At 35.9% G+C, this 26,845-nt stretch overlaps 1 protein-coding gene across 1 annotated transcript in view; it reads right to left on the minus strand.

Moving 5' to 3' along the window:
• Window positions 1-16,602: 16,602 nt before the first annotated feature.
• The window catches only part of LOC131046646 (chorismate synthase 1, chloroplastic), a 33,219-nt gene continuing 22,976 nt past the window's right edge, over window positions 16,603-26,845 (minus strand). Inside the window, exons 12-13 of the mRNA XM_057980434.2 lie at window positions 17,363-17,447; window positions 16,603-17,107 (exon numbers count right to left, since the gene is read on the minus strand). Of these exons, the coding sequence (XP_057836417.1) occupies window positions 16,959-17,107; window positions 17,363-17,447 (234 nt within the window). The 3' untranslated portion in view covers window positions 16,603-16,958. The remainder of the gene's footprint in view (window positions 17,108-17,362; window positions 17,448-26,845) is intronic.

Raw genomic sequence — 26,845 nt, forward strand, 5'->3', positions numbered from 1 at the left:
TGGCGTGTTTGTTTGATGTCTAGGGAAGGAGCAAAGTGGATTGCATCTAATGCATAGCGCGTGATGAGTTACAAAGTCCGATGAAGCGGTGATCATGGAGCGGTTGGAATTTTCTTGAAGAATGTAAAGAGATTGTTATGATTTCTAACAGTCAATATTGTACCGACTTGTTTATAATCTCGATGATGAGAATTAGGTTTTTGTTGTTGTGTTACCGAACTAATTGATTTGTATTTAAGGTTGATGATATTGTTTTGTTAAGTGTTGGCAAAGTTGGCAAGATTGGCAGAAACCTGTTGTGTGTGTAGTTGCCTAACTGGTGAATGGATCTGCACTTTGAGTAAAGGCAGATTGAAGCTTAAAAGGATCTGATCAAGCAAATGTAGTGCTATTCAGACAAATAAAGAAAACCTGTTGTTTTCTAACAATTATAGCAGAAGTAAAATCCCTTAACCGGGTAATCTCTAATAAGATTGGTTACTTATTAAATCCTCTAACAAGGTGATCCATTAGCTTGGATTCTTAAATCCTCCAGCGAGGTTACTCCTAACAGGGTATTGTGCTTTTCATCAAGGCATATTTGTAAATCCCTTAATCGGGTGATTCCTAACCGGAATTAGTTCTTAACGGGACTTATTGTAAAGCTTTAACAGGCTTGGCCCCTTACAGGGCGAACTTCAGAAGAGTTCAGATAGCTATCCTTGTGAGTCTCATATCACCATGGTTTTTACCTATTTGGGTTTTCCATGTATAAATATTTGTGTCAAGTGGTGAATGTTTTTGTGGTTATGATCTTATTTGTTGATTTGATCAACTTATGATAAGGCATGATAACTAGAAGCATTGAGAGATGAATATGTTGAGATATGATTAAGAATTGTTGATGTTTACAAAGATTGAAGTTGTTTACTGTTAAGTTGTGATAATAGTCAAACCGGTTAATGTCAAGTATTCTTATGAATATTGATCTTGATTTTGATAAGTTTACTTTGTGTGGTTGAATTTCAGTTTGGGAACTTTTTATCATTTTTTCAGTATATTGATTCACCCCCCCTCTCAGTATTCTACCGAATACTTATTCTTTCATCATACCATCAATTGGTATCGGAGCATCTCAGGTCCTCTTTAATCTAAAAGCCTAACAGCTTGAGGAAAAGATCTTGTAGATCATGATGAAGAAAGAAGGTCTGAAGTTCGACAAAGATAACTCTAGAATTTGGAGCGACAAAATGAAGATTTACATTAAGAGTCTTGGTAGTCAGTATCGGGATCATATAGAAACTAAGTATATTACACCTACTGGAACCATGACTGATGATCAGAACAAAGAACAACAAGAAAATTATGAAGCATTAGAGGCTATTATCAATTCTCTATCTGATGTTGAATATGTAGATGTTCAAAGTCTTGAAACTGCACATGAAGTATGGAAAAAACTTGAAGAGATTTATAGCAGTGATGAACATATTAAGATTGCCAAAGAGGAGAGTCTAAGAGGAAATTTTGATGACATGAGAATGTCTGAAGGTGAGAATATCCAGCAGTATAGTCAAAGGATAAAAGATATAGTTGGTGAAATAAAGAGTGCAGGAGGAAAAGTGGAAGATGCCACAGTGATCAGTAAGGTACTGAGAACCCTGCTATCGGTCTATGCTATCCGAGTTGCAGCTATTTAGGAGTTGAAGTCCATTGACAAAACTAAGGTATCTCTTGACTCTATTATTGGCAAACTTACTGCTTTTGAACTAAAAGGCTATGATGGTAGTGTATAGAAATCAGAATCTTCTTTCAGAGCTTGTCTCTAACCCATCTGTGAGAAGAAGTAGAGATACTAGCCATAGCTATGAATCTAGATCCAGCAGAGATGTTGATAATGAAGACAGCTTAGTGGAACTTAAAGCATTGTTCAAAAAATGACTGCCTAGAGGCACTGGTAAATATAGAGGTAAGCTACCTTTAAAATGTTTTGCATGCAACAAGATTGGTCATATAGCAGCTAATTGCCCTAATGGTGAAAATGAATACAAGAGAGACAAATTTAAGAAGTATAAAGGTAAAGGCAAGAGAGATTGTCTTGTAGCTATTGCCAATGGTATTACTGATGAAGAATCTGATGATGATGCTAGTGAAGATATTGTGTTTGTAGCTATTAAGGAAGAAATATCATATCAAAAGGCACTAGTATCTAGCATGGATAACTCTGATGATTGGATCATTGATAGTGGTTGTTCACATCACATGACCGGTGATCGGAGCAAATTTTTTTCCTTGAAAGAATTTGATGGCGGTGTTGTCAGATTTGGCAATGACTCACCATGTATGGTTAAAGGTAAGGGAGTTATTTCTCTTAATGGGAAGAGCAGTGTTGATGATGTCTATTGCGTTGAAGGACTAAAGCACAATCTTCTGAGTGTGGCGCAACTTAATGAAAAAGGATACCCACTGGATTTTAAAAATGGTATGCGCAAAATCTTTGACAACAAAGGTGAATTGATTGCAACAGGGAAGCAGACCAAAGGTAATCTATTTCATCTTAATCTTAAAGTTAGCAATTGTTTGATTGAAAGATAGATGATAGCTGGCTTTGGCATAGGAGATTTTGTCATATAAATTTTGACAATATTGTTAAAGTAAGCAATTCCAAGACAGTAAGAGGTCTGCCTCAGCTAGACAAACCAGTTAATTCTCTTTGTAAAGAATGTCAATTAGGAAATATGACTTCTTCAACTTTCAAGAGCAAGTCCTTCTGAGTGGAGCACTTGTTAGATTTGGTTCATACAGATCTATGTGGACCAATAAGAACAAGAAGTGTTTAAGGTGACAGATATTTCATGATCTTCACTGATGATTTTTCAAGGATGATGTGGGTCACATTCTTGAAGGATAAGAATGAAGCTTTTGGTGAATTCAAGGCATTCAGGGCCTTAGCTGAGAAAGAGTGGCAAAAAGATAAAATGTCTAAGAACAGATCAAGGCGGTGAATTTACTTCTCAGGAATTCACTGTACTGTGATGAGAATGGTATCAAGCAGCATCTTTCTGCACCAAGGACACCATAGCAGAATGGTATAGCAAAGAGAAACAACCGGTCCGTGGTTGAAGCTTCTAGGACAATGTTGATGCAAGGAGGTGTAGCGAAAACATTTTGGAAAGAAGTTGTAAGTGCAGTTGTCTACATAATGAACCGAGTTCTGGTGAAAAGAGGTAAGGACAAGAGCCCTTATGAATACTGGTATGGGAGATCACCTGATGTTATCTATTTTAAGATATTTGGAAGCAAATGTTTTATTAAAAAAGGTGATTACATATGCAAGTTTGAAGCTAAGAGAGATGAAGGCATATTTCTTGGCTATTCCACCAAGAGTAAGGCCTATAAATGCTTCAACAACCGGACACAGAGAATTGTTGAGAGTGCTAATGATCATGTAGATGAATGTCTTGAAGTCTCGGAAGGCACCAATTCAGACAAAAAGGATGAAGATCCTTGTATTTTTCTTTTGGAACCTGAAATTGTTAAATCAGAAACCGGTAAAGAAAATCTTGATGTACTTGTTCAACCGGAACAAATAAATTCAAAAGAAGATGACAATGAAGAAGTTGAACCTAAAGAGTATGATCATGTTATTCCTAGGTATGTGAGACTGAATCACAGTCTTGAACAGATTATTGGGGATAAGGATGTTGGAGTACTAACTAGAAGGAGAACAAGAGAGAACTCTTGCATGGTCTCCACCTTTGAACCTAGAAGTGCTAAGGATGCATTTGGTGATGATCGTTAGGTTAAAGCTATGGAGGAGGAGTTGGATCAAATTGAGAAGAACAACACTTGGACCCTGGTACTGCAACTGGTAAACAAGAATGTTATAGGTACTAAATGGGTGTTCAGAAACAAGTTAAATGAAGATGGTGTTGTAGTTCGCAACAAGGCAAGATTAGTCTGCAAAGGTTATGGGCAAGAAGAAGGAGAAGATTATGGAGAAACTTTTGCACCAATAGCAAGACTGGAAGGTGTCAGAACTTTACTTGCATTTACAGCTCATAAGAAGTTCAAGGTATACCAAATGGATGTTAAGTCTGCATTTTTTAATGGGATATTGGAAGAAGAGGTTTATATAGAGCAGCCCGATGGTTATGCATTGATAGATAAGGAAGACATGGTATGCAAATTGCATAAAGCTTTGTATGGATTAAAGCAAGCACCCAGAGCATGGTATGAATGACTTCATACACATCTGATGAAGATAGGCTTTGCTAGAACCAATGATGATAGCAACATTTATCTCAAGTTTGAAGGAGATGAAATACTGGTCAATGAAGTATTTGTTGATGACATTATATTTGGAGGTAATGATGACATGAGTAATTGTTTTGTAGATAAAATGAAGAATGAGTTTGAGATGTCATTAGTAGGGGAAATAAAAAAATTCATAGGCTTGCAGATACAGCAAATGAAGAATGGTATTTTCATTACTTAATCTAAGTATGTGAAAGAGGTTTTGAAGACTTTGGTATGAGTGACTATAAACTAGTTGGAACCTCAATGGTTATAGGTTGTAAGTTGTCCAAGGAAGATGCATCTAAGTCTGTAGATGAAAAGGAATACACGTCAATGATTGAAAAATTACACTATGATATTCACAGTCAACCGGATATTGCTCATGCAGTTGGTATAGCTACTAGATTTCAGAAGAATACAAAGGAAGCACATCTGATGGCAACCAAAAGAATTTTTAGATATCTGAAAGGTACTATTGTCTATGGGTTATGGTATCCATATGGTGGAAATTTTGATTTGAAGGCATACACAAATGCTAATTGGGCAATAAATATTGATGACCGGAAGAGTATTATCGGTGGAGCATTCTTTCTAAGAGGAAGGTTGGTTTCACGGAGTAGTAAAAAGCAGAGTTGTACTTCACAATCTATTGTTGAAGCTTGAGTATGTAGCAGCTTATATGAATTGCACACAAGCTATCTAGATGAGGCACATTTTGGAAGGTTTTAAGATGAAAATCTCAGAACCTATAAAGATTATGTGTGATAATACAAGTGCAATAAATATCTCTAAAAATATTGTTTTGCACGCAAGGACTAAGCACATTGAATTGAAGTATCACTTCTTGAGGGAAAAAATTCAGTGTAAAGATGTTATCTTGGAGCATGTTTCTACCAAGGAGTAGCTTGCAGATATCTTTACCAAACCTCTGCCTAAGACCACTTTTGAGTATCTTAGAAGTCAATTGGGGGTTGTCCCTCTTCATGAAGTTAGTTGAGCATGATGTTGATTGCATCAGTCCCTAAATTACTTGTAGAATCTTACATGGATTGATGAAGAAGTAGATATATTCCACAAGGGGAGCATCAAGTTGCAGTATGTTGTTGATGCACAGTGAGAGAAGAATTACATGTTTTTACTTTCAATTTGGCATTGTTGTCAAAGGGGGAGAAGAATTATGTGATTGAGGAGAAGAATTATGTGTCTGATTCAGGAAACCAGTAGTAGGCTGAAGACAGATAGAGCAAGGTGAATATTTGGTAATGTAAACCAGGATTCCTATTCACCAATCTTAGCAGCAATCAGAGGCGTTGATATTTGTATTGCCATCAATGCCAAAGGGGGATATTGTTGGCATTTTCATATAGATTGCATTAATGATATGTTGTCATTGATGTCAATTGAACCGGTAATGGTATTTATGTTATTGTTGATATTGTTGTTTTTGATATTGGCTAATAATCGATTGGAAGAGCTTTGTGGAAGATGTTGTAAACCAGTATGTTAAGTTTGTGAGTTGAACCGGTGAAAATGGTTAAACATTTTTATGCAATGTAACCGCTAAACCCTATCAGTTGTTAAACCCTAACCGATCAAGTTTGTTGGTTTATTATCCGATGAGCGGTAATGATGGAGACACATGTGATCATTGTATGAGGATAAGTTCAGATTGTTTTGGTGCGTTTGTTTGATGTCTAGGGAAGGAGAAAAGTGGATTGCATCTAATGCATAGCGCATGATGAGTTACAAAGTTTGATGAAGCGGTGATCATGGAGCGGTTGGAATTTTCTTGAAGAATGTAAAGAGATTGTTATGATTTCTAATGGTCAAGATTGTACCAACTTGTTTGTAATCTCGATGATGAGAATTAGGTTTTTGTTGTTGTGTTACCGACCTAATTGATTTGTATTTAAGGTCGATGATATTGTTTTGTTAAGTGTTGGAAAAGTTGGAAAGATTAGCAGAAACTTGTTGAGTGTGCAGTTGCCTAACCAATGAATGGATCTGCACTTTGAGTAAAGGCAGATTGAATCTTAAAAGGATTTGATCAAGCAAATGTAGTGCTATTCAGACAGATCAAGAAAACCTGTTGTTTTCTAACAATTATAGTAGAAGTAAAACCCCTTAACCAGGTAAGCTCTAATAAGATTGGTTACTTATTAAATCCTCTAACAAGGTGGTCCATTAGCATGGATTCTTAAATCCTCCAGTGAGGTTACTCCTAACAGGGTATTGTGCTTTTCATCAAGGCATATTTGTAAATCCCTTAACTGGGTGATTCCTAACCGGAATTAGTTCTTAACAGGACTTATTGTAAATCTTTAACAAGCTTGGCTCCTAATAGGGCTAACTTCAAAAGAGTTCAGATAGCTATGCTTGTGAGTCTCATCTCACCGTGGTTTTCACCTATTTGGGTTTTCCACGTATAAACATTTGTGTCAAGTGGTGAATGTTTTTGTGGTTATGATCTTATTTGTTGATTTCATTAACTTATGATAAGGCATGATAATTGGAAGCATTGAGAGATGAATATGTTGAGATATGATTAAGCATTGTTGATGTTTACAAAGATTGAAGTTGTTTACTATTAAGGTGTCATAACAGTCAAACCGGTTAATGTCAAGTATGCTTATGAATATTGATCTTGATTGTGATAAGTTTACTTTGTGTGGTTGAATTTGAGTTTGGGAGCTTTGTATCAGTTTTTCAGTATACTGATTCACCCCCACCCCCCTCTCAATATTCTACTGGATACTTATTCTTTCATCATACCATCAATGGAGATATCAATAGACATGGACAAAATTGCAATTCCACCTATTCATCTTGAACCAATTCATGAAGGTCATGATGTTGGATCTCTCTGTGTTTCATCCTCACACAACACACAAGATTCTTGGTTATGGTAATAGTGCTACAATTATCACAATATATAGTTGTTGGATGTTAATGACCTAAATGTAGATCCTCCAATATATATTTAATCGAGACTACTTGAGAACTTGCTAATGTTGTTGCAATAACTGCATTTGCTAAAGAGCAAACCATTATTGCATTTTTTTAACAATCCAAGAAACATCTTCAAAACCAAACGATGATATGTAACCAAATGTATTTTATATCATCCATTGAACCAACCCAATAAGAATCTATGTAACCAGTTAGATCAAACTTATTAGTAGGGGAATAATGAATGCCAAAGTTTTGTGTACCACTCATATACCTTCAGATTCTTTTAACACCTTGCCAATGAGATTCATGTGAATCATGTATGAACCAAGAGATGAGGGTCACAACATACATAATATCAAGTCTAGTGCTTCTGAGGTACATGAGATTCCCAACCAAACTTCTATATCCTTGCTTAATTTCTCACCAAGTTTGAGAAACAAGGGGTTGCAATTGCTTTGCATGTCATCATTCTAAACTTCTTCAATAAATCAAATATGTACTAGTTTAAGAAATAAATAGAAGCATTTAGTTAGTTTGAGAAACAAATATACCTTCCTAATATTTGTTATATCTCCAACCAAGAAAATAATGCACGAGTCTTAGATCTGACATTTCAAATTCTTGTTTTGTTTTTGCCTAGAATTTCTCCATGAGAGTTTTGTTGTTACCTATTGTTGATGTGTGTTTTATGCACATAACATTTCAAAATAAAATACCAAAGTAATTTACCCTCTTGAACAAAATCACCTCAGATGTTAGGGCTAAGATCAACTAAAATGATTCCAAGGTTTCATGTCAGGTCTTGACGAGTGGGTAACTCAACAGTTGATGTGAATTGTTGTGTTCACTTGGAGACTTACACAAATGTTTGAATTAACTTCATTGATCATGAATATGCAGGATGGGTGTGCTAATAACTTAGGATATGGCAATGTAGTTCTGGGCTTAAGACTTACTAAAAAAAATGGCAAAAGGAATAGGGTTCAGCATATCTATTCTAAGCCTACAAATGTAAGAAATGATGAATAAATTAAGTGGAATCAAAGTAGGCAGGGTCTCACCATCAAGTTGAATAGATTTTGACACGAGCTTAGTGCAATCATCTAAGGTATACTTATAGATTTTCAAATTACTACCATCAAACATTGAGACCATCCAAGTTGATGCATATCAATGGACATATAGAAATTGAAGTTAAGCTTACTGAAATTTCAAGTTGACCACACAAGGCACACTTACCAACAGCAATGAGCTAGTGGTATGGATTAAGGATTCCACACAAATATACTCAACAAATCTTTCACTCAATCTAACAAACTTGAAAACAAATTTTAATCTAAAATTCTAATCTAACTTGGAGGAATTGAGAACCATGAATGCAAAAAAACATTTGAAACACAAAATCACCATCAAGTCGAACAATGATTTATATTCAAATAGTTGTAGCATATACCAACAATTCTACAAAAACTCTCCCTTACAAATGAGAGACAATGAGGTATATATAGTCTCATACAAAATGGATGGCCAAGATTAAAACTAAATCAAGGGCCAAGATCATGCCAACAAAACCCTAGAATTGACCTAATTAGGGTTTACATCAAAAATGGTGCCACCAACATATGGCCCAATAGAAAGATACCTAGTCATCAAATAGGGAATCTTCTAGAAGATTCCTACCTGCATCTCTCTCTCTCTCTCTCCTAGCATGCTCCAAGAATCTAGCCAATACAGAATCTAATTCCTCCATGGAAATGTTGGGTAAGGTATCATGTTGTAAATCAATCACGTCCAATGCATCCAAGCAAGCATCCAAAGTGTTCTTCCAATCTGGCATGAGCTTCTACGAACTATGAACATGAATCAACAAAGAGACCAAATCATCTATCTAACTCTTCTTCAAAGAATCCAACTGACAAAAATGCATAAGTTTCATCTTGTCTCTTGATTCTGTGAAGTGTAAACCACTGGCCTCACTAACATCAACACGCAATAACTCCTCAATTGAGGCAAGGATCTTCAACTGAATATCATAAATTGATCCTTCCATTTCTGTACAACTCAGTTGGGCGCCCTCATAAGTCAATTTCTTCATGGCCAATAAACAATACCAGCCATGGAAATTATATCTATCTCCACTGTGAACAAGATTCTCTCTGATCAATGTGGATTGAGGAATCTTCTTCAAAGCTCTGAGGGGTGGAATAGTCTTCTCCTGGATAGGTCTTAATTCTTCCCAAACTCCTCCCAAATATTGTATTTTGAATATGAGTCATGTTGTCCTATCAAATGCCTAGACAAACTGACTAAGGAAATCATCCGCCTGTCTCTTTGTATTATCAATCCATCTCTCCACCTCCGAGAGTGTATCTCTTGTTGCCTCATAATATGAATGTAGTCCACAATCAACTGTGATAGGGGAAATAAGGGTTGGATTCTGGTGCCTTATCCCTGCAATGTACTTTCTAAGTCTAATATTCTCTTCTTTGTACTTCTCCTTTTCTTCAATTTATCTATCCAATCTCGCACTGATTGCCCTAAGGTTATCACCAACCTCCTAAAATTCTTGCTCTCTTGTAGTATGGCCAAGGGCAACTGAAGTAGTCTGGAAATCCATGGGAGTAGCAATGTTCGTCATCACACCTGCAATAGGAATAGCCACCTGTGCAATCTGCATTCTTGTCTCATCTCTAGCTATGTGTGACGAAATCTCAGCTCTCTTAGGCTTTGGCTCCTTATTGCTCCTAGCTAAGTAGTCATCAATGTCATCAATAGGCTAACCTCTATCATTTTCTTACTTTTCTCCATACTCTTCATCAGCCAATCAGGAATACCGGCCATCTCCATACTATTATCGAGACACATATCTCGATCAAGCTCTCTCAATGCCAAGATAACATCATCATCATCATCATCAAGATTGTTCCCGGTCAAATCATATACATTATTTCCCAAACTAACTTCCAAAAGATAGTAGGGGATCCCGACTAATCATCATCCTCATTAGGTGGAGCAGATGTCGTTGTGGCATGTAAATCCTGAATATTCTTTGGTAGTATCACTGTGTTGGAACATTGCTCAGTCCCTTTGTTTTGTTCTGGCATTTCAACTTCCTTAATTGATGAGACACTGAGAGGTGGTGAAGGAATGGTAGTCTTTTGTTTCTTCTTCTTGACCTCCTCAATCTTCTTCCCTCTAGCCTTGACTTCTCCTGGTATGTTCTTCCTTCTCTTGGGAGCTAGACTTTCCTCATCCGCATGAATCTTGAAATCACTAATAGTCCTCTGATCATCTTCAGAAACGGATTACTCATGTTTCATCTTTTCATAAGTGAAGGTGACGCCCATATCAACTAACTTATTCATATGAATATCCACCCATGCTTGGGAGAAACTCAAGACCTCTCTCATCAACACATTCAAATCTATTTCTTTTGACTATGACCAACTAGGCAATAGAATCACCTTCTTCATTTCATTTTCATATTGTGGATGCGTATGATCCCTATCATCTAACACTTGGTCAAGAATGCGGAAAAGTACACACTTCCTCATGAAATCTACCAACATTTTGGACCACATTCTTCTCTTCATTGCCTGCTCTTCCATCAAGTTGGCCCAATAATCTTCTATGTCTAATTTGTGGATGAACTTTTCTCCCTGAATCCTTCCAACTTTCTTATCTAGATCAAATCTTTCTCTTCTCTTATATGTTGTAAATCGATAGAATGCAAGTTCCTCACTTGATGTGTTGGCTACTAAGGTGGACTGGCAAACCTCCAATGTATTCCCAACTAAAATAGGGAACGCCATGCTTGTCCTGTGCTTTTCTTTCTGGATAGAATCAAACTCCAGAAGCTATCTCACCACTTCCAACAAGATCACTCTGTCAGAAGGATACCTAGGAAGCCTATAGGGTTCGGATTGGAATTCATAAATCCTAAGGTATGTGAAAGTGGGAAACTGTATATACCACGATCCATATTTCTCTATCAGCTTTGTTGCCTCCTTGGACAACCTCCTGTGGACTCCACCTTGCAGAATCAGTGTGATGTACATTGTGAATACATCATTCACTCTCTTATAATCTTCAATTCTATACATGTTCAGTTGTGGATAGCATTCATAACACATGAATTGCCCTTGTCCATTCCCGACTTCACCTCTGCATATTAATCCTTTGTATGTAACAAATCATGCAAGCAGGTACACCAAATAGGAAGTCATGGCGAATGACTTGGACCGCTCCACATTCCTTAGTTGAAAGTCCAGATTGGCACTTATGATTCTAGACCAATTTATCAATGTTCCTTTTAGACAATCCTAGATGAAATAGAACATTCATCCATCGTATATTGCACCTTGCGGCATCCCTATCACTCGGTTAAACAAGAATACTAAATCACTATATTCCTCTTTGAAGTTTGTGCACATGAATGTCTTGGGAGCCTTGGAATGATGAGTCGTAGGCTCGACCATCCACTCCTTGTTTACTACAATTTTGCACGCATCCATCTTCTTCTTGTATCGGTCTTCATTTTCATCCTTAGTTATATCCTTCATGTCTACTTCATGTGGAATTCCAAACACCTCGGCAATCACATCCTCAGCAAGGTAGGCAATGACGACACCCTTTAGAGTCTTGATTATTCAGGAGCGAGGATCATAACATCGTGCATACTCTAGGATGAGCTCACTGCACTATATGAATTGGGGAAATCCAGTGGCCTGATAAATGCCACTCTTCATAATGTTCACATACGCTGGGGAAGGAATTTGGCTTCCAATTCTGAACATACGCAGTCACATCTGGTTCATGTTTAGGAAATGCGTGTTTGTGTGTGTGATCTCCTTCCATCTAGATGACATCTTGGATTCTGGATAGAATCCAGTCTCAAGTATCTTCTGTTGTTCTCTCCTTTCCTTGAGTATGGACTTCGACATCACACATGTACGAAGCTAAAAGTTAGAACTTAGAAAAATATAATATTCTTGACAAAATTCCTAATTTCTTAATGATTTAGACTAATTTTGGTATGGAAATCGAGAAAATAATCCACACTCTTGATCAATTTCAACAATTGAATACAAAATGTGACAAGGTTATGGCATGAAACCCTTGTCAAATTCATTAAAATCAATAGTTTTCAGACCAAAGTCACCAAAGTCTAGAAACACCTCCTTATACTTAGGAACTATGCTCAAATTAGAGTGCAGAGGAGTATACCAGATCAACATTGACTAAGGAAGAGGTGTGAAAGGTTGTGTTTTCACACAAAACCAAGTCTGAAAACACCTCCCGAAGTCAACAATGGCTACCAGCAAATCTGAAGACAACCTGCAACTTCACAAATTAATCTGTAAAACATGTTGCAATCACCCCAAATGTGTACAAACTTTATGAAAATCAACCTCAATGATGAAAGCAATCATATCCAAGAATGTAGGTATGGCTGGTAAAAGTAAAATTTTCTGAGGACAAGTCTGAAAATGGATTGCTTCAAACTTACCAACACCTTGCAAAGTGGTAAAAATCCCTAGAAATGATCAAAAAAAGACAAAGGAATGAGCTCCAAGTAAAATTGCCTAAGTGGGTAGGTGGCTGGAAAAAATTTCTGAGGACAGCCGCCTACAATGGAGTTTTTCAGACCTACAACAGCCTTCAAATGGTTTGAAAATTGACTAAAAATAACTCCAGTCTGCCCTTTAGACAAAATCGCCTAAGGCACAAATGAGTTGGAAACACAATGTAGGTCTAAAAATATCAGCAAGCTTGCAACAATGGCGGCATCACCCAAGGGAAGGAAATCGTCAAAATGGAGGTAAAACCTCTAAAACATGAAAATCGCCTTCTTCCCAAAAATCGCCACCTCCCTTAGGAAAATCGAAATCTGAAAATCTGCAGCTTCACTCTCCAATGGCTGCCAATAGAAATCACGGTGGGCTAGCTATGAGGGAAAAATAACAACAAAATTAATCTTCAACCCAATGTGTCACTTGGACACTTCACCAAAAATCACCAACTCGAGGAAAAATTGCCCTTTGCAAATATAATAATAAATTAATGCTAGGAGCTCTCCTTTTCACCATCAACTTTCACCACACAAGCAATGTGGGATAAAAAAAAAATTGTTATTATACTTGCCTGGCAAAAATCGATTTGCTTCTAGAAGGTAAAAATCATTAAATGCTTATTGCAAATCATTTATTAATTTTTTTTATTTTTAAATAATCGTTGCTTTTCATCAAAAACAATTAAATGACTCATTTATTAAAATATTTCAAAATTTAAATTAAAATGGCCAATTGGGGAAAATCGATTTAAGTAGGGATAAAAAATCTCATTAAAATCATTAAAAAATCGTCAAAATTATCCCCTTAAGGGAAAATCGATCCCAGTAGGGATAAAAATCCCTATCAAAATTCATCAACTTGCGCAGAAATGGGTCCAGGGGAAAATCGATCCGAGTTTGGAATGAAAATTCCAATTACAACTTCATCATCTAACACAAAAATGCCTCTGGGGGAAAATCAATCCTAGTCTGGACATTCATCCGAACACAAAATCATCAAAATAACTTTCAATGGAAAATCGCCTAGGGTTTGGAATGAATATCCGCACAAAAATCCTCAAAATCTTGTCACAAAAGGTCCTAGTAGAAAATCAATCCAGGTATGGAATCATCACAAACTTCATCCACAACCTTATCCATACTCCCAATGGAAAAATGAAGGTAGTCAAGATAAAATCCCAACTTAGTCAAAATTAAAGCATCCGGGGGGAAATCAACCCTAGTATGGATTCTCAATGGTGGAAACATGGAGCAAGTCTAGATTTCAAAGGAAATCCATGTCCAATCTAGATTTTGAGTGGGGGAAAATCATATGTAGTCAGGAATGAGGGGGGAAACACCTCTAGTGTGGAATTTTGACCTTTTAACCCTTAGAATATAGATTTTCATCCAGAAAATGATGATTTTTCCACTCAAAATCACTAGGAAACTTCAAAATTTAATAAAACTCATATGGACTTAGGCAAATTTACCAAACATTTGAGCAAAAAATAAGAAAACCTATCGGAATAAAGTGCGAAATCAACTTGAATAACTTCCTAGGAGCGAGAAAACAACTCCAAAAGTCCTAAAACACCTTAGCACTTTAGAATCACCGACGTGGACGTTCAAAAACACGTTAACCCTCAAAAGGTTTACACTTCGACAAAATTAAGATCATTTAAAATCTCAACTTTACGTGTTTGATCCTATAACTTCAAAAAACCCTAAACGACAATAGGCATGATCAAAACTCCGAGACTCGTGCACGAGAAACTCAAAACTGCCCACTATGTTGCCAAAACCCTAAACTAACCAACGCGAGAAGCAAGAAAAGAGGGGGGGTCCCCGTTTGCAATGGGGCGATGTGTGAAAAGGTCACAACACCTATACAAAATAAGATCAACATAAAGTCAAATAATGAGAATATCATTACCAATACATTGAACATATAAGATGGGCTATGAATGGCTTCTATTGAATCCCTTCTTCATGAAATAATTCTCAATCCTAGCATACCAAGCATGAGAAGCTTGCTTCAACCCAAAAAAAGCTTTCTTTAAGTTGTAAACTAAGTGTTCTTTGCCTAGAACTTCATAACCCATAGGCTGATCTATAGAGCTTCTTCCTCTTCCTCTTCATCTTCCTCTAATCCTTTGTTATTAGCACAAAGGTTAAACTTAACCCTTTGACAATCGAGAACACCCTACATTTAGAAACCTATTACAACTTATTTGAATATGAAAAATTCTTATCTGGCTCAAGGTAGGTAGCAATTGATAAGGAATAGTTTCTGATCTTCATATGTTACCTGCCAGAAATCACAACCATCTTTAGTTACTATCTAATCACGAAAGTTATACCGTTTTGACCTTGCTAAAGCTTCCTCAACCGAGTATAATAACTTGTTGCAGTCATCTACCATTCTGAATTCAAGATAAGAGTGGCTTTTCTGTAGTATAAACTATTGCCCTTCCAAAAAGTTTATAGTGAGGTTAGCCACTACTTTCGCATGCTCCCAACAATTCAGATTGCAAATGGTTAGCCTATGTCCAAAATGTAAAATTTTAATCAGGACTTCGAATAAATTTTAAAATTACAATTATTTTATCTTTGTTAAAAGGATAGCATTTTAATCATCACTTCGATTCAATTTTAAAATTACAATTATTTTCATCTTTGTTACAAGGATAGATAGATCTAATTGCTTTTAGCGATGGAGAACTTACGTAATTACTAACACTGATAACAACTTGCCAATATACATTCTGTATTTTAGCAGATGAAATCAGCCTTTTTTTTTCTCAAATTAAAGAAAGCAACAAATAATTTCAGAATACATAGCACCATCAAATATAGCTGCAGGAACTAAAATTGCAGCTAGCTACAACAGCAAAATATAGCTGCAACGATGAAAATTTACAAGATATTGAGCACCATCAGAATTAAAGACACAACTACAGCAGTAAAATGCAGCTGCAAAGACAAGACTAAAGATTAAACAGTCTCAAGAAAGCTACGTAATTGATAAATAGACAGCTACAACAGCAAATGGTAGCTGCAGAGGCAAGAATAACTATTACAAACATAAGGTTCCATGAGCAGCCTCATATCGGAAGTAAGCAGAAAGTAGCTCTTGGCCATGAGATCTCTAGCCATACATCTGTTGGTATAACCTTTTATAATTAGTCTTACTATCGTTCATCAAAGATTACTCCCCACTCACAACTGCACCATCACAATGGAAGACGAATTAACCAGCAAAAAGTTCAGCATCCCAAACAAACTCCCTTCTCTAGATGAAATCAACCTTGTAGATGTGAGGAATAGGGAACAAAAAATATCAAAATTTCTTCTCGAAACCCAAGATTTAATACAAATGAGAGAACACATTATAAGTTGGTAATGTAGAAATTCAGCAATATCAAAAAGAAAATTTTAAAAAAATAATAATAATTAGATTAACCAAAAAAATGTACTATCTTAGAAGGTTATAGTCATAGATAATTTCAGATATCAAAACACGAGATTAAACTCCTAGCTATCTTGTCTTTACATTGTTTATGCATGATGGTTCCTGTATTATGAAACAAGCTCCAAATCCAGTGATTGGGAAGGCCAGTTGTATTACCATACACATTAACCCAAAGGATATGATAGAACCCGGAATACCAGAAATATGAGGACACAAACCAAGTGTGGGAGCTAATTTGCCACAGATTTGCAGAAGATGTGAACAAAAAACATCAATTATACAAGTCAATGTTAAACAGCATACCCATTATACAGAAACCAGCCTCATATCCTTGCTTTGGCAGCCTCTGGAACTGTAAATTGCTCATTAAATTATTTTTTTGAACTTAAATATACAAATGTGTGCCATAATGTGCACAGGCATCATGTTCTATCTTAGCAGCCGCTTCCAGTTTATTTCCAAAGTACCCTTCCATACAAGAAAACCATCTCTTGTTATATAGCATGCATTGAATGCCCGAATGATAAGAAAAGAAAAAGAGTTGATGTTTTAAGTTTCCTTGTATAGATACAAATACAAATACTTCAACTTGGTGGTTAAATAATATCAACTCCAACCAAACAATCTTCCATTAATTTCTGTTCTCAGAATATAACATATCAGATCCAAAAATTAAGATGTGACATCCAATGTCATTTCTCCATTCTAAATGGCCATCTCTAATGGTGTCTCGTGCTGCACGTCCAGTGGTGTTTGGAGTGAACTATTAAGGGGAAACAACTCACACTGTGCATACTGCTGCATCAACTGATCGGCTAACACCAAAGCCACCATAGCCTCAACCATGGGCACAGCTGCATATCCAATCAATGAAAGACTTCAAAAAATCTATTTAAAAAATGACAGAAGAATATTTGTAGGAATTTCGAATGTTGCATGTGTGTGAAAAATACTTCCACAGTACTGATTCAATTTCCACTCTACAATTCTATTTAAAGTCAAGAATATATATTCCATAAAACTAATTTTTTCTTTGAGATGGAACTACTTCCAACTAGATTCAATAAAACCATTAATCAAATGTATATAATTTGAGAAAGGAGATGCACCTCTAGGTACTACACATGGATCATGACGACCACGTGCTTGAAGTTCAGTCTCCTCCCTACCTCTGGTGACAGTCATTTGCTTCTTCTGTAATGTATTAAAACAAAAAAAATGAGTCATTTTTTAGGGATTAAACATCCTCAACTTCACTTTCTCAAACATAAGTTCTAACAGTTGAATATAACGAATCGATCAAGTAAAAATAATTTATTCTTTTTTCATTCTCAACTCGTGTATTATGCTTTGTAGTGTCCTTAAAATTATAGTTTGCAAACATTGGGAGACTTGTTATTGGAAGCATTTCCCCATCTTGGATGTCTATAGATGTTAGGAGACTTTATAATAAGTTTCTTTGCACCAGTATGAATCTCCTACACATATCCCTTTAAGAAATTTCCTATAGAGCTTTCTCAAATACACCATATAAATTATACTGGGTTTTCCTACATGTTGATACTAGTTAGCAAAAGCTAAAAGAACTAAAGAAATACGTTAACAGACATAATTTTCTTTATTTTGTATAAAAAATTACAAGTTTTTTTGTACTTGAAAATTTTCCTATCAAATCTCAAAGAGGTATATAGCACAAAGAGAAACAATAATAAGGCTTAAGATGGTACATACATTGCTATTCATCATTTAATTGAAAATATAGTCATTTTTGAGAAACCTCATACCATATTTTAAAACTAAAGGCATTCCCCTCCTTGTCACTATCTACCATCTCTCGGTTATTACGGTTTAAATCATTTTTTTATATCAGACAATAAAAATTAAATATCAATATAATTAATCTTTATTTCTGTTGACATATATTCAATACCTTGACATTTTAATTTTTTATTCACATTGTTGGTATTTTCTTTAATCTCTCTCTCTTATATATATATATACAACTTTTTTTGAAAGAGGCTTACATACCTGTCCCCATCTCCCATACTAGTACCAATCCCCATCCCCTGGTAGCTATGTAAAATTGTATTATATGCAACAATTGAAAGAAAATATAAATACAATATGACAGGTGCAAGGTTTTATCTTGATTCTCTAAACAAACATCAAAAGCAAGGGAATATGATTCATGCACCAAAGTTTGATTACCCCCTACAAAATGTACTCAGCCTGAAATAGCTAAAAAAAGACAGGAAATTCATAATGATTTAAATGTATGGTCTTGAGCGTAACCTATAATTCAAGATTATAGGTCACTCAATTCTCAAATTATCATTGTTCCATGGGGATGTGTCCCACCCAAAAAGACCCGTGTCCCCCTGTACGGGGATGTTTCCAAGACTTGGGGAAATGTCCCCGCACAGCACCACCACCTGCCACCTCCACCAGGATGCCACCGGGTCGCTTGCTATATGGCACATGCCATTACATACTGATTGCAACCTTTAACTTTGAGAAAAAAACTAGTTTGTCTTTCATGGGGCACTCCTCAAGATGTTATATTGCATAATTTGCCTTGAAGATTTCAGTTCACCTCAATTTATATATCACCATTGCCCCCCTCTCCAACCACCAATCTACCGTTGTCCCCCCACCATCCCCTCACCATCCCCAAATTTTGGCCCTTGATCCTGCATCCTCCCGTCAAGAAACTCTGTTGAACTATGCAAATTATACACAGTCAGATTGGAAGCCAACATATGGAAAGTATCAATCTATTCTTCAACAGATTGGTCACAACCATGACAAAGTTGGACGAACATGATATATTAGATCATAGTTTTCTATAAGGTAATAGGCTTATTTCAAGGCTTCAACAAAACTATTCCAGGTATCTACATGGGTGAGATCTTCCTCATGAGCAGGGCATTAGGTAGTTCACCACCTTTTAAAAAACATGGAAACTCTCAGAAGGGCAAGGGTAGTAACCTTTGCTAAATTGAAAATGAACTGACAGCATAGGAGCATTTAAAATTTCTTGACAGAGAATGTTTGAGTACTCAATATGGAAAACCACATACATAAAGTGACTTGCTCTCTCCTGACTTCAAGAAGGTTGAGGGAGTTTATGCTCTTTCCCAATGAAGGAGATAATTTAGGCTCTCATTCAATAGGACAAAGAACTTTAGGCAGTCAACTGATGTCAGGAAGTTGAAGATTTCCCTCACATCATTGAAAGTTCATAAGCTAATTGTATAGAGCATCAGCATGTATCTTACTTTCAGATATAGGAATATCCAGATTAAATTGTAAATTGTATATCGCTTGGCCTTCAAACATGTTTTTGGCCTCATGAGGACGGGTCAGAAGGAATTTGAAAATGCTGCAAGAATCTTCTATCATCTTCTGAAACATTGTCAGATTCAATCAGATTCAATTCCACCATAAATTGGGTCATGGAATATGACAAGGAGAGTAAGATGAAGGATCACAAGTTTTGAGACCAAACTTCATATAGTCAAATGTCTTGTGGGTGGGTATAAAAGCACATAAGGGGACTCAAATGAGAAATTCACACAAACTCCATTGATATGGGGCCCAACAAGAACAAGGGAACAGCGCACTCAATTGCATTCAATGTGTTATGTAAAGAAATGTATAAATAAGGATGAAACAATCACAACATTCCAAATGCTGAAATGAAGATAACTCCAAGAGCATAAACGATGCTAGCTGTGATGAGACTATATTATGTAAGACTTAACCATGTCATGACCCCACCATAAGAGAAGATGTCAGCAACAAGACTTCATGATTTTCTATTATGAGTCACAGACCCATGATCTGATTAGAACCTACTACAACAAACAAGCAGAGATCCGAACACAAATTGAAGGAATTAAAGAGATAGCAAAGGGATCGCATGAGCATTAAGTGGTAATTAATTTCCAAGTGGTGTGATCACCCCTGGATTAGTTAAGGCCAAGAGGCACGTAGCCAAGGGATACTCTTTGTAAAGAGATGGCAAAAGAAAAGACATAACTCTCCACCCATCAAGAAGGTATAAGTATCCATTCCCAGCATCCAAGAAGGGCATCAAAAAAAAAGAAAATAAGCATGGGATAAAAACTAAGAATCACAGTTCCAGCAGTATCGAATTAAGACAACAGTCTATATACTGATCTGAATATATTGGTATGAATGATAATATGTGATATTCTGATTAGGTTGAACTATTACTGTTTTCTATGGATATGAAATAAGCATATTTTTTGGATAATATCTCTGTGCCCCTGAACTTGATGGACGGGCTCAAGGTGCCTTGTATGATCTTCCATGGGCTTCATAGCGTGGATGAGTCATTGGGTAAAGCCTCAAAGCAAATCCACATGTACTTATGATTATTAGGATGACGAATAAAGTTCTAATTATATGTTTATCTTTTGATATCTAATCTGATTGTAGGCTCTAAATCAAGAAACTAAGTGGACAAATCTCCATTTCCAAACCCTAGTTAGGAATTTTAGGGTGAATTGAGTTAAGTCCCCATAAGGGGCATTACACTTTGTGAATATCAAATATCTTGATAATCATTCTCTGTGTCATTACTTGCCATAATATAATGATGGCCAGTATGTTATACAAGCTGCACTTTTTGTAAAAAGTAATAATTACTGGCTTCATGTTATTATAAACAACGCATGCTTTACCTTTTAGCACCTTTTAAGTGTTCACCACATTGGGTACTTATAAATTAATGCAAGTCACCTTATATTTATAATAGGTTGAAGATTTGGCTGCTATACATATTTCATCACGTCAAGAGGCATACTAATATCACAATGGAGGCTGGAAGCAAGGACCCATGTACATAAAAACTGAAAAATTATTAATTAATTTTAAACAGTGTTCGTTTTTTAAGAATCTTAAATATAAAAAAAAAATGTTTTTGGTTAGTTTCTCTTTTAAATCAAAACAATTTATTAGTTTTAAATAGTGCTTTTTTAAAGAATAGCAAATATAAAAAGGCAAATCTTTTTGCCATTGCAAATTGTAGCTTCAGTCAATAGAATTTTGAATATTTACCCTTGCTAAAGTTTTGCAAAGCTCTAAGATTAAATTAGGAGTGGGGACTGTAGTGACATTTTCAAACATCGCCCCATTGCAAATGGGGACCCCCCACTTTTTGCTTAGGCTTAGGTGTTTGGTTAGGTCATCTTAGTTTGGTGAGTTTAGTAGCTATTAGCTCTTGCCTATGAGGAGTGAATATGTCTTGTCAAGTCAGGATTGAGGTTGTGTTGTCAACCTTGTCAAGGTGGTTAATGTTGCTGAAGGTTGTCAATTTGCAAATCAGAGGGCATTAGGGGTTCGAGATGTGAAACCTAACAAAGGCATGAGTTTATTCAAAAGATCAATCTTGATAAATGTTAAGCTTAACAATTTCAAGTTTGTATTGTAAAGCTATCTAATTTGGCTGATCAAGTCTCAAACTGTAAAGCAAGTTAGTTTCACCACTCAAGCTTTTCACTACCAAGGGTCTTCAACTACAATGACCTCTCAAATTTCCACCAGCATGCTAAGTTGCAATGAGGTCTCAAATTGCCGCCAAGGAAAGAGTTGCAATGATCATTTAAATTTGCACCAAGAAAGCAATGATGCAAAGCTCATTCAAAAATCCGACCAAATATTGAAGATGCAAAGGTGCTGATAAATATTACTAAGATCAAATGGTGCAATGGTCATTGAGAATTTCAACTTGATGGTTGAATTGCAATGGGGTCCTAATTTGCCACCTAGATATTGAGTTGCAATGACTCTCCAAAAATCCGAATTGATGTCAACATGCAATGGTCTTTCAAATAGCTGCTAAGAGCAAATCTTGCAATGCTACTCCAATTTGCCGCTCAAGAGGTGTAATGGGAAGGTAAGATATAAATTTGACTAAGTATTGGAGCTGCAAAGGTGGCAATGCATGTCAACAAGATCAATACTTGCAAAGGGGTGTCAAAATTTCGATTTGATAATAACTTGAAATGGCCCCCTTGATTTCCAAATTGAACCTTTGCTTGCAATGACCCCCTTGATTGCCGAATTGACCTTTGCATGCAATGACCCCCTTGATTGCCGAATTGAACCTTTGCTTGCATTGACCCCCTTGATTTCTGAATTGACCTTTGCATGCAATGACCCCCTTGATTTCCGAACTGATCTTTGCATGCAATGACCCCCTTAATTTCCGATTTGCTTGCAATGACCACCCTAAAATCCAATTTGATGAAGAGTTGCAATGACCTCTCCAAAATCCGCCAAAGTTGAAAGAATTAAAAAATTATTAATAATGATGCAAAGTCGAAAGTGCAATTAAAAGTTTCTTTTTTTGACAATGAAAGTCGGCCTAGGAAACTTTGAAATGAAAAGACACACCCTTCAACCTCCAGCGCCTATATAAGGAAGTTTAGAACAATCATCTAACCATCAAAGCGAATTCATCAGCAATCAAAGCAAATTCATCAGCAATCAGGCAAATTTCAATCAGCACTAAGACAAACTCAGTCACAATAGGTGAAGGTTCAACAATCAAGGGTGAATTTGTCTACATAAGCAAAGCGAATTTGATCATTGCACATTTGTAAGAAGGGTGAAAATCAATTCAATATTCATATCTGCATCTCTGAAAATCACAATTTTCTTTCTACAACAGCAATTTTGATTGAAGAGTTGATCATTACCTTGAGCAAACATTCATCTCCAAAGGAGGCAAATTCACTTAAAGCAGTGATTGTGATTGATCATTTCATTGATCACACACTTATTTGCAAGACAGAAGAAATTGATTTCGAGAGAAACATTCAGATCTTTATCCCTGAGATCACTATTTTGCAGGACAGGTTCAACCACAATCTGCGATTCTGATTGCAAGTTTGAGGAGCAAAGTTATCTATATTGGCAATTTTGGACAAAGGTTTGATCATTTCATTGATCAAACACACGGTGACAAGGAGAATGGAATCAATTGAAGATCATTATTCTGATTTTAAAGGCATTTTTCAACCCTACAATTGAATATAAAAGGTGGAATGAGATCTCCAAACATGTGACTCAGACCTTGGAGCACTTCCAAATCAGATATGGGAATCAAAGATAGAATCGCCATCTCATCATCATTTCGAGGATATACCAAATTGTAGGTTTGTGAAACCTATCCATGTGTGTTTAACACTATCTTTGTTTAATTTGCAGGTAACAAAGGGTGAAGATATGAACTGCAAACAACATCAAGATCAAGCTCGAGTGATGAAATCAAAGTCAAGGCATTAGTCAGAGGGGAAGATAACTTACATGATGGAAGAATGTTTTACAATCTTGAATTCCCTTTGGGAATCCAAGAATCAAAGCCAGTACATTGAGGAGTCTAATCCCACCAAGTGTATCATGAGCAAGGAAGATTAATCAAAGTCATCACACAGTCCACATCAAACATGATCAAGGAAACAGATAGTTTCAGAAGAGTTAATCAAAGTTCGCTTCTCATCATCATCACATCAAGCTTTGAGTAAGTGACTAATGTTGAGTATCAAGAGACATTGCAATATTCATTGATGATGATGAATCAAGTCTACAAACAAGTTGAGTCATCATCCCAGTCATCACTCCACAAATCAAAGAGTTCCACAAATCAAAGAGTTCCACATCAACACGTCTAGATTCAATGAACCAAGCTCATCCATGGGGGCACAAAATTCAATGTACCTACCCCCACTATCTATTGGTCAACTATTCTAAAGAGGACATGTGTCCAAATGTTGTAATTATTTCATTGGCTAAGAAGAGTTTGTTGTAACAAACCCTAACTAGGGTTTTCATTGTAAAATCTTGGCCATTGATGGAGATTCAATCCTGACCACTCATTGTAATGAGCTCTCTATATAAAGCTCGAGCTCTTCATTTGTAAAGGCCAATAGTAATAGTAAGTAGTAGAGGAATAGTGAATAGAGCTAGAGTAGAGTAGGAGGAGAAGGCAGAAATTGTTGCCGAAGTTGTAAATAAACTTCCTTTTCATTGAAGTTTGTTGATTTTAGGCAATCAAATATTAATCTAGTTACTTAAATTATAAACAAACTGAAAATAGGCAGAAATAATAATAAAAGCACACAACACAAGACACAAGTACCCTAGGAAAACCTCCCTCTTGGAGGAAAACCCCAGCATCAAAGATTCAGATCAGTTCCTTTATTCATAAGCAGATTACATGAATCAGATTACTTATCTAATTGAGTGCCAATCTAGGGCAGACTGAACCTAGTATATGCAGCTGTAGCATGTCTTCAGGGAGAGCAAAATATCGACACCACTTGTAGAAGGAGATCACTGAAGTATAGAGCACCACCTTGTCCAGCAAGTTGTCCAATGAATTCGCTCAAGGATGAAGATATGGATCGCTCTCTACCATGCCAGATTCGCTGACTGTTCTTGCATAAGGCTGACGATGCTTGATGATAATGATGTGTGTTGTGTAGAATGAATCTTGTTTACATACAAGATTCATGTACAAGTTTTACAAGTCGTCTTTAATCAAATTCCCTTTATTTTACATATTCTAATTTGCACTTTTGGTGCCCATTTTGGGGCCTACATAACTTGCAAGTTGTGACACGTTTCCTTTTGGGCCCAGCCCTCTTAGACATGAATTGCTTAATCACACGTTACATTTGGGCCCAGCCCTATAGACATAAATTGCTTAGCCACACGTTACATTTGGGCCCAGCTCTATAGACATAAATTGCTTTTATTACAATAAGATAATATTTTAATTTCCACAAGGCAACATTAAAATATGATCCGAACTAGCTACACATTTCAACAAAGTTATGGTGGAATCTATTGTTTCTTTACAAAGTGCATGGTTTCTTGTTGGCTCTTCATGTTAGATGATGAATAATTAGATTGAATGGAGGAATTTGTTGAATGCATTTGTGTGGAATCCCTTTAGTCTATACCACTAGCCTCTTGCTGATTGTAAGTGTGCCTTGTGTGGTCAACAGGCATTATATGAGCTTAACTTCAAATTGTTATACATCCATTGTTTATGCATTAACTTGAATGGTAATCAATGTTTGATGGTAATGATTGGAACATCTTTGAATTATCCCTTAGAAGATTGCACTGAGCTTGTATCAAATTGTTCAGTTTGATGGTGAGACCATGCCCAGTAGGATTCCATCTAATCATTCACTCATCTTTTTACAGTCTAGGTCTTAGAATAGACTTCCTCAACCCTTTACCTTTTGTCCTTTTTTAAAACTCAAGTTAGTTTAGGAAAGAAAGCATCACAAGACTACAACATCAGATGATCCAAGTTCCAGCAATTCAAGTATTCAATGTAAGTCCCCTTGTGATTTCAGCATAATCACATCAAACCAACGAGCTTATCCACACGTCGTGACCCGACATTTATGAACCTTGGAGTTGTCTCAAGTGATCCTTAAGCGAATCTTCAACATTTTAGTAACTTTGATCAAGAGAGGATAAGATACTTTTGGGTATTTTATTCTATGTTCGTATGTGCATGAAAAACACATCAACAGGGACATTTCTATTCTCTTAATGATTTTCCCTTTCTAATGTGATTGTAGTTGTTTTTTCTTCTTTATCATTTTGGGTTGTTTCAAATAAAAAATTTACATGGTTTTTCTTTATTTTGACGAGGGATCTTTCAATATGACCCAGAATGTTAAAATGTTAAAACAAAAATAGTTAAATTTTAAATAAAAAAATCTTCTAAAGAAAAGATATTGACTTTTTTAATATATTGGTCAATTTTTTTGTAAATTTTGATTTGGTTGTCTTTATATTTTGAAATTTCAAATGAAATTGTTTTTATAACGTGAGACACTGTTTGAAATATTTTTTAAATAATTAATTAAAAGTAGAATGATGATAAATAAGTAAACACTAGCATATCTATATTGACAAAAATTTATTCGTATATTTCTTAATCAATTTGTCATATATAAGTGGAATAGAAGGGTATCTCTCGATGTATTTTAGATAGATTTTTGTGAAGATAGATATGCTAGTTTATAACATGTATCCAATATATAAAGACATATTAAATCTTTTTACACGGTTAAAATATGTATAAATTTATGACTTTCACATGCTTTTGTACAGATGAACCCAAAACAGGGCCAGTGCAAAAAAAGTTTTTGTGCTGGTGTACCTGAACTGGTAACTTACAGATTTTAAATTCAGTGGGAAGACTTGGCACTAGTTGCCCAGGAAGAAATACTTGTATTCATAATATTACAAAGGAATTTCCACACAAAAAGTCAACGAGAGCTGCAGATTTGTTCCAATTGGAAGTTGTCGAGCAAGGTTGAGAGGTTCACAACAGAGCAGGTGGGTAAGCACACTCCCATTCATCAAACAACTGATTTTTTTGTAAGAAGATAAAACCTCCTTATTAGGGTGATATCTAGCAAATTGAGTCATGGTCTTAGGAAGAAATTTTTGAAATAAAAGAATTTTGAAACAAAACTTTTTGTAAAATATTCAAAATACAATTTTCACAGGAAGCAGAGATAGTTATTCCT

Source organism: Cryptomeria japonica, chromosome 11, assembly GCF_030272615.1.
Source record: "Cryptomeria japonica chromosome 11, Sugi_1.0, whole genome shotgun sequence".
In the NCBI taxonomy this organism is placed as follows: Eukaryota; Viridiplantae; Streptophyta; class Pinopsida; order Cupressales; family Cupressaceae; genus Cryptomeria; species Cryptomeria japonica.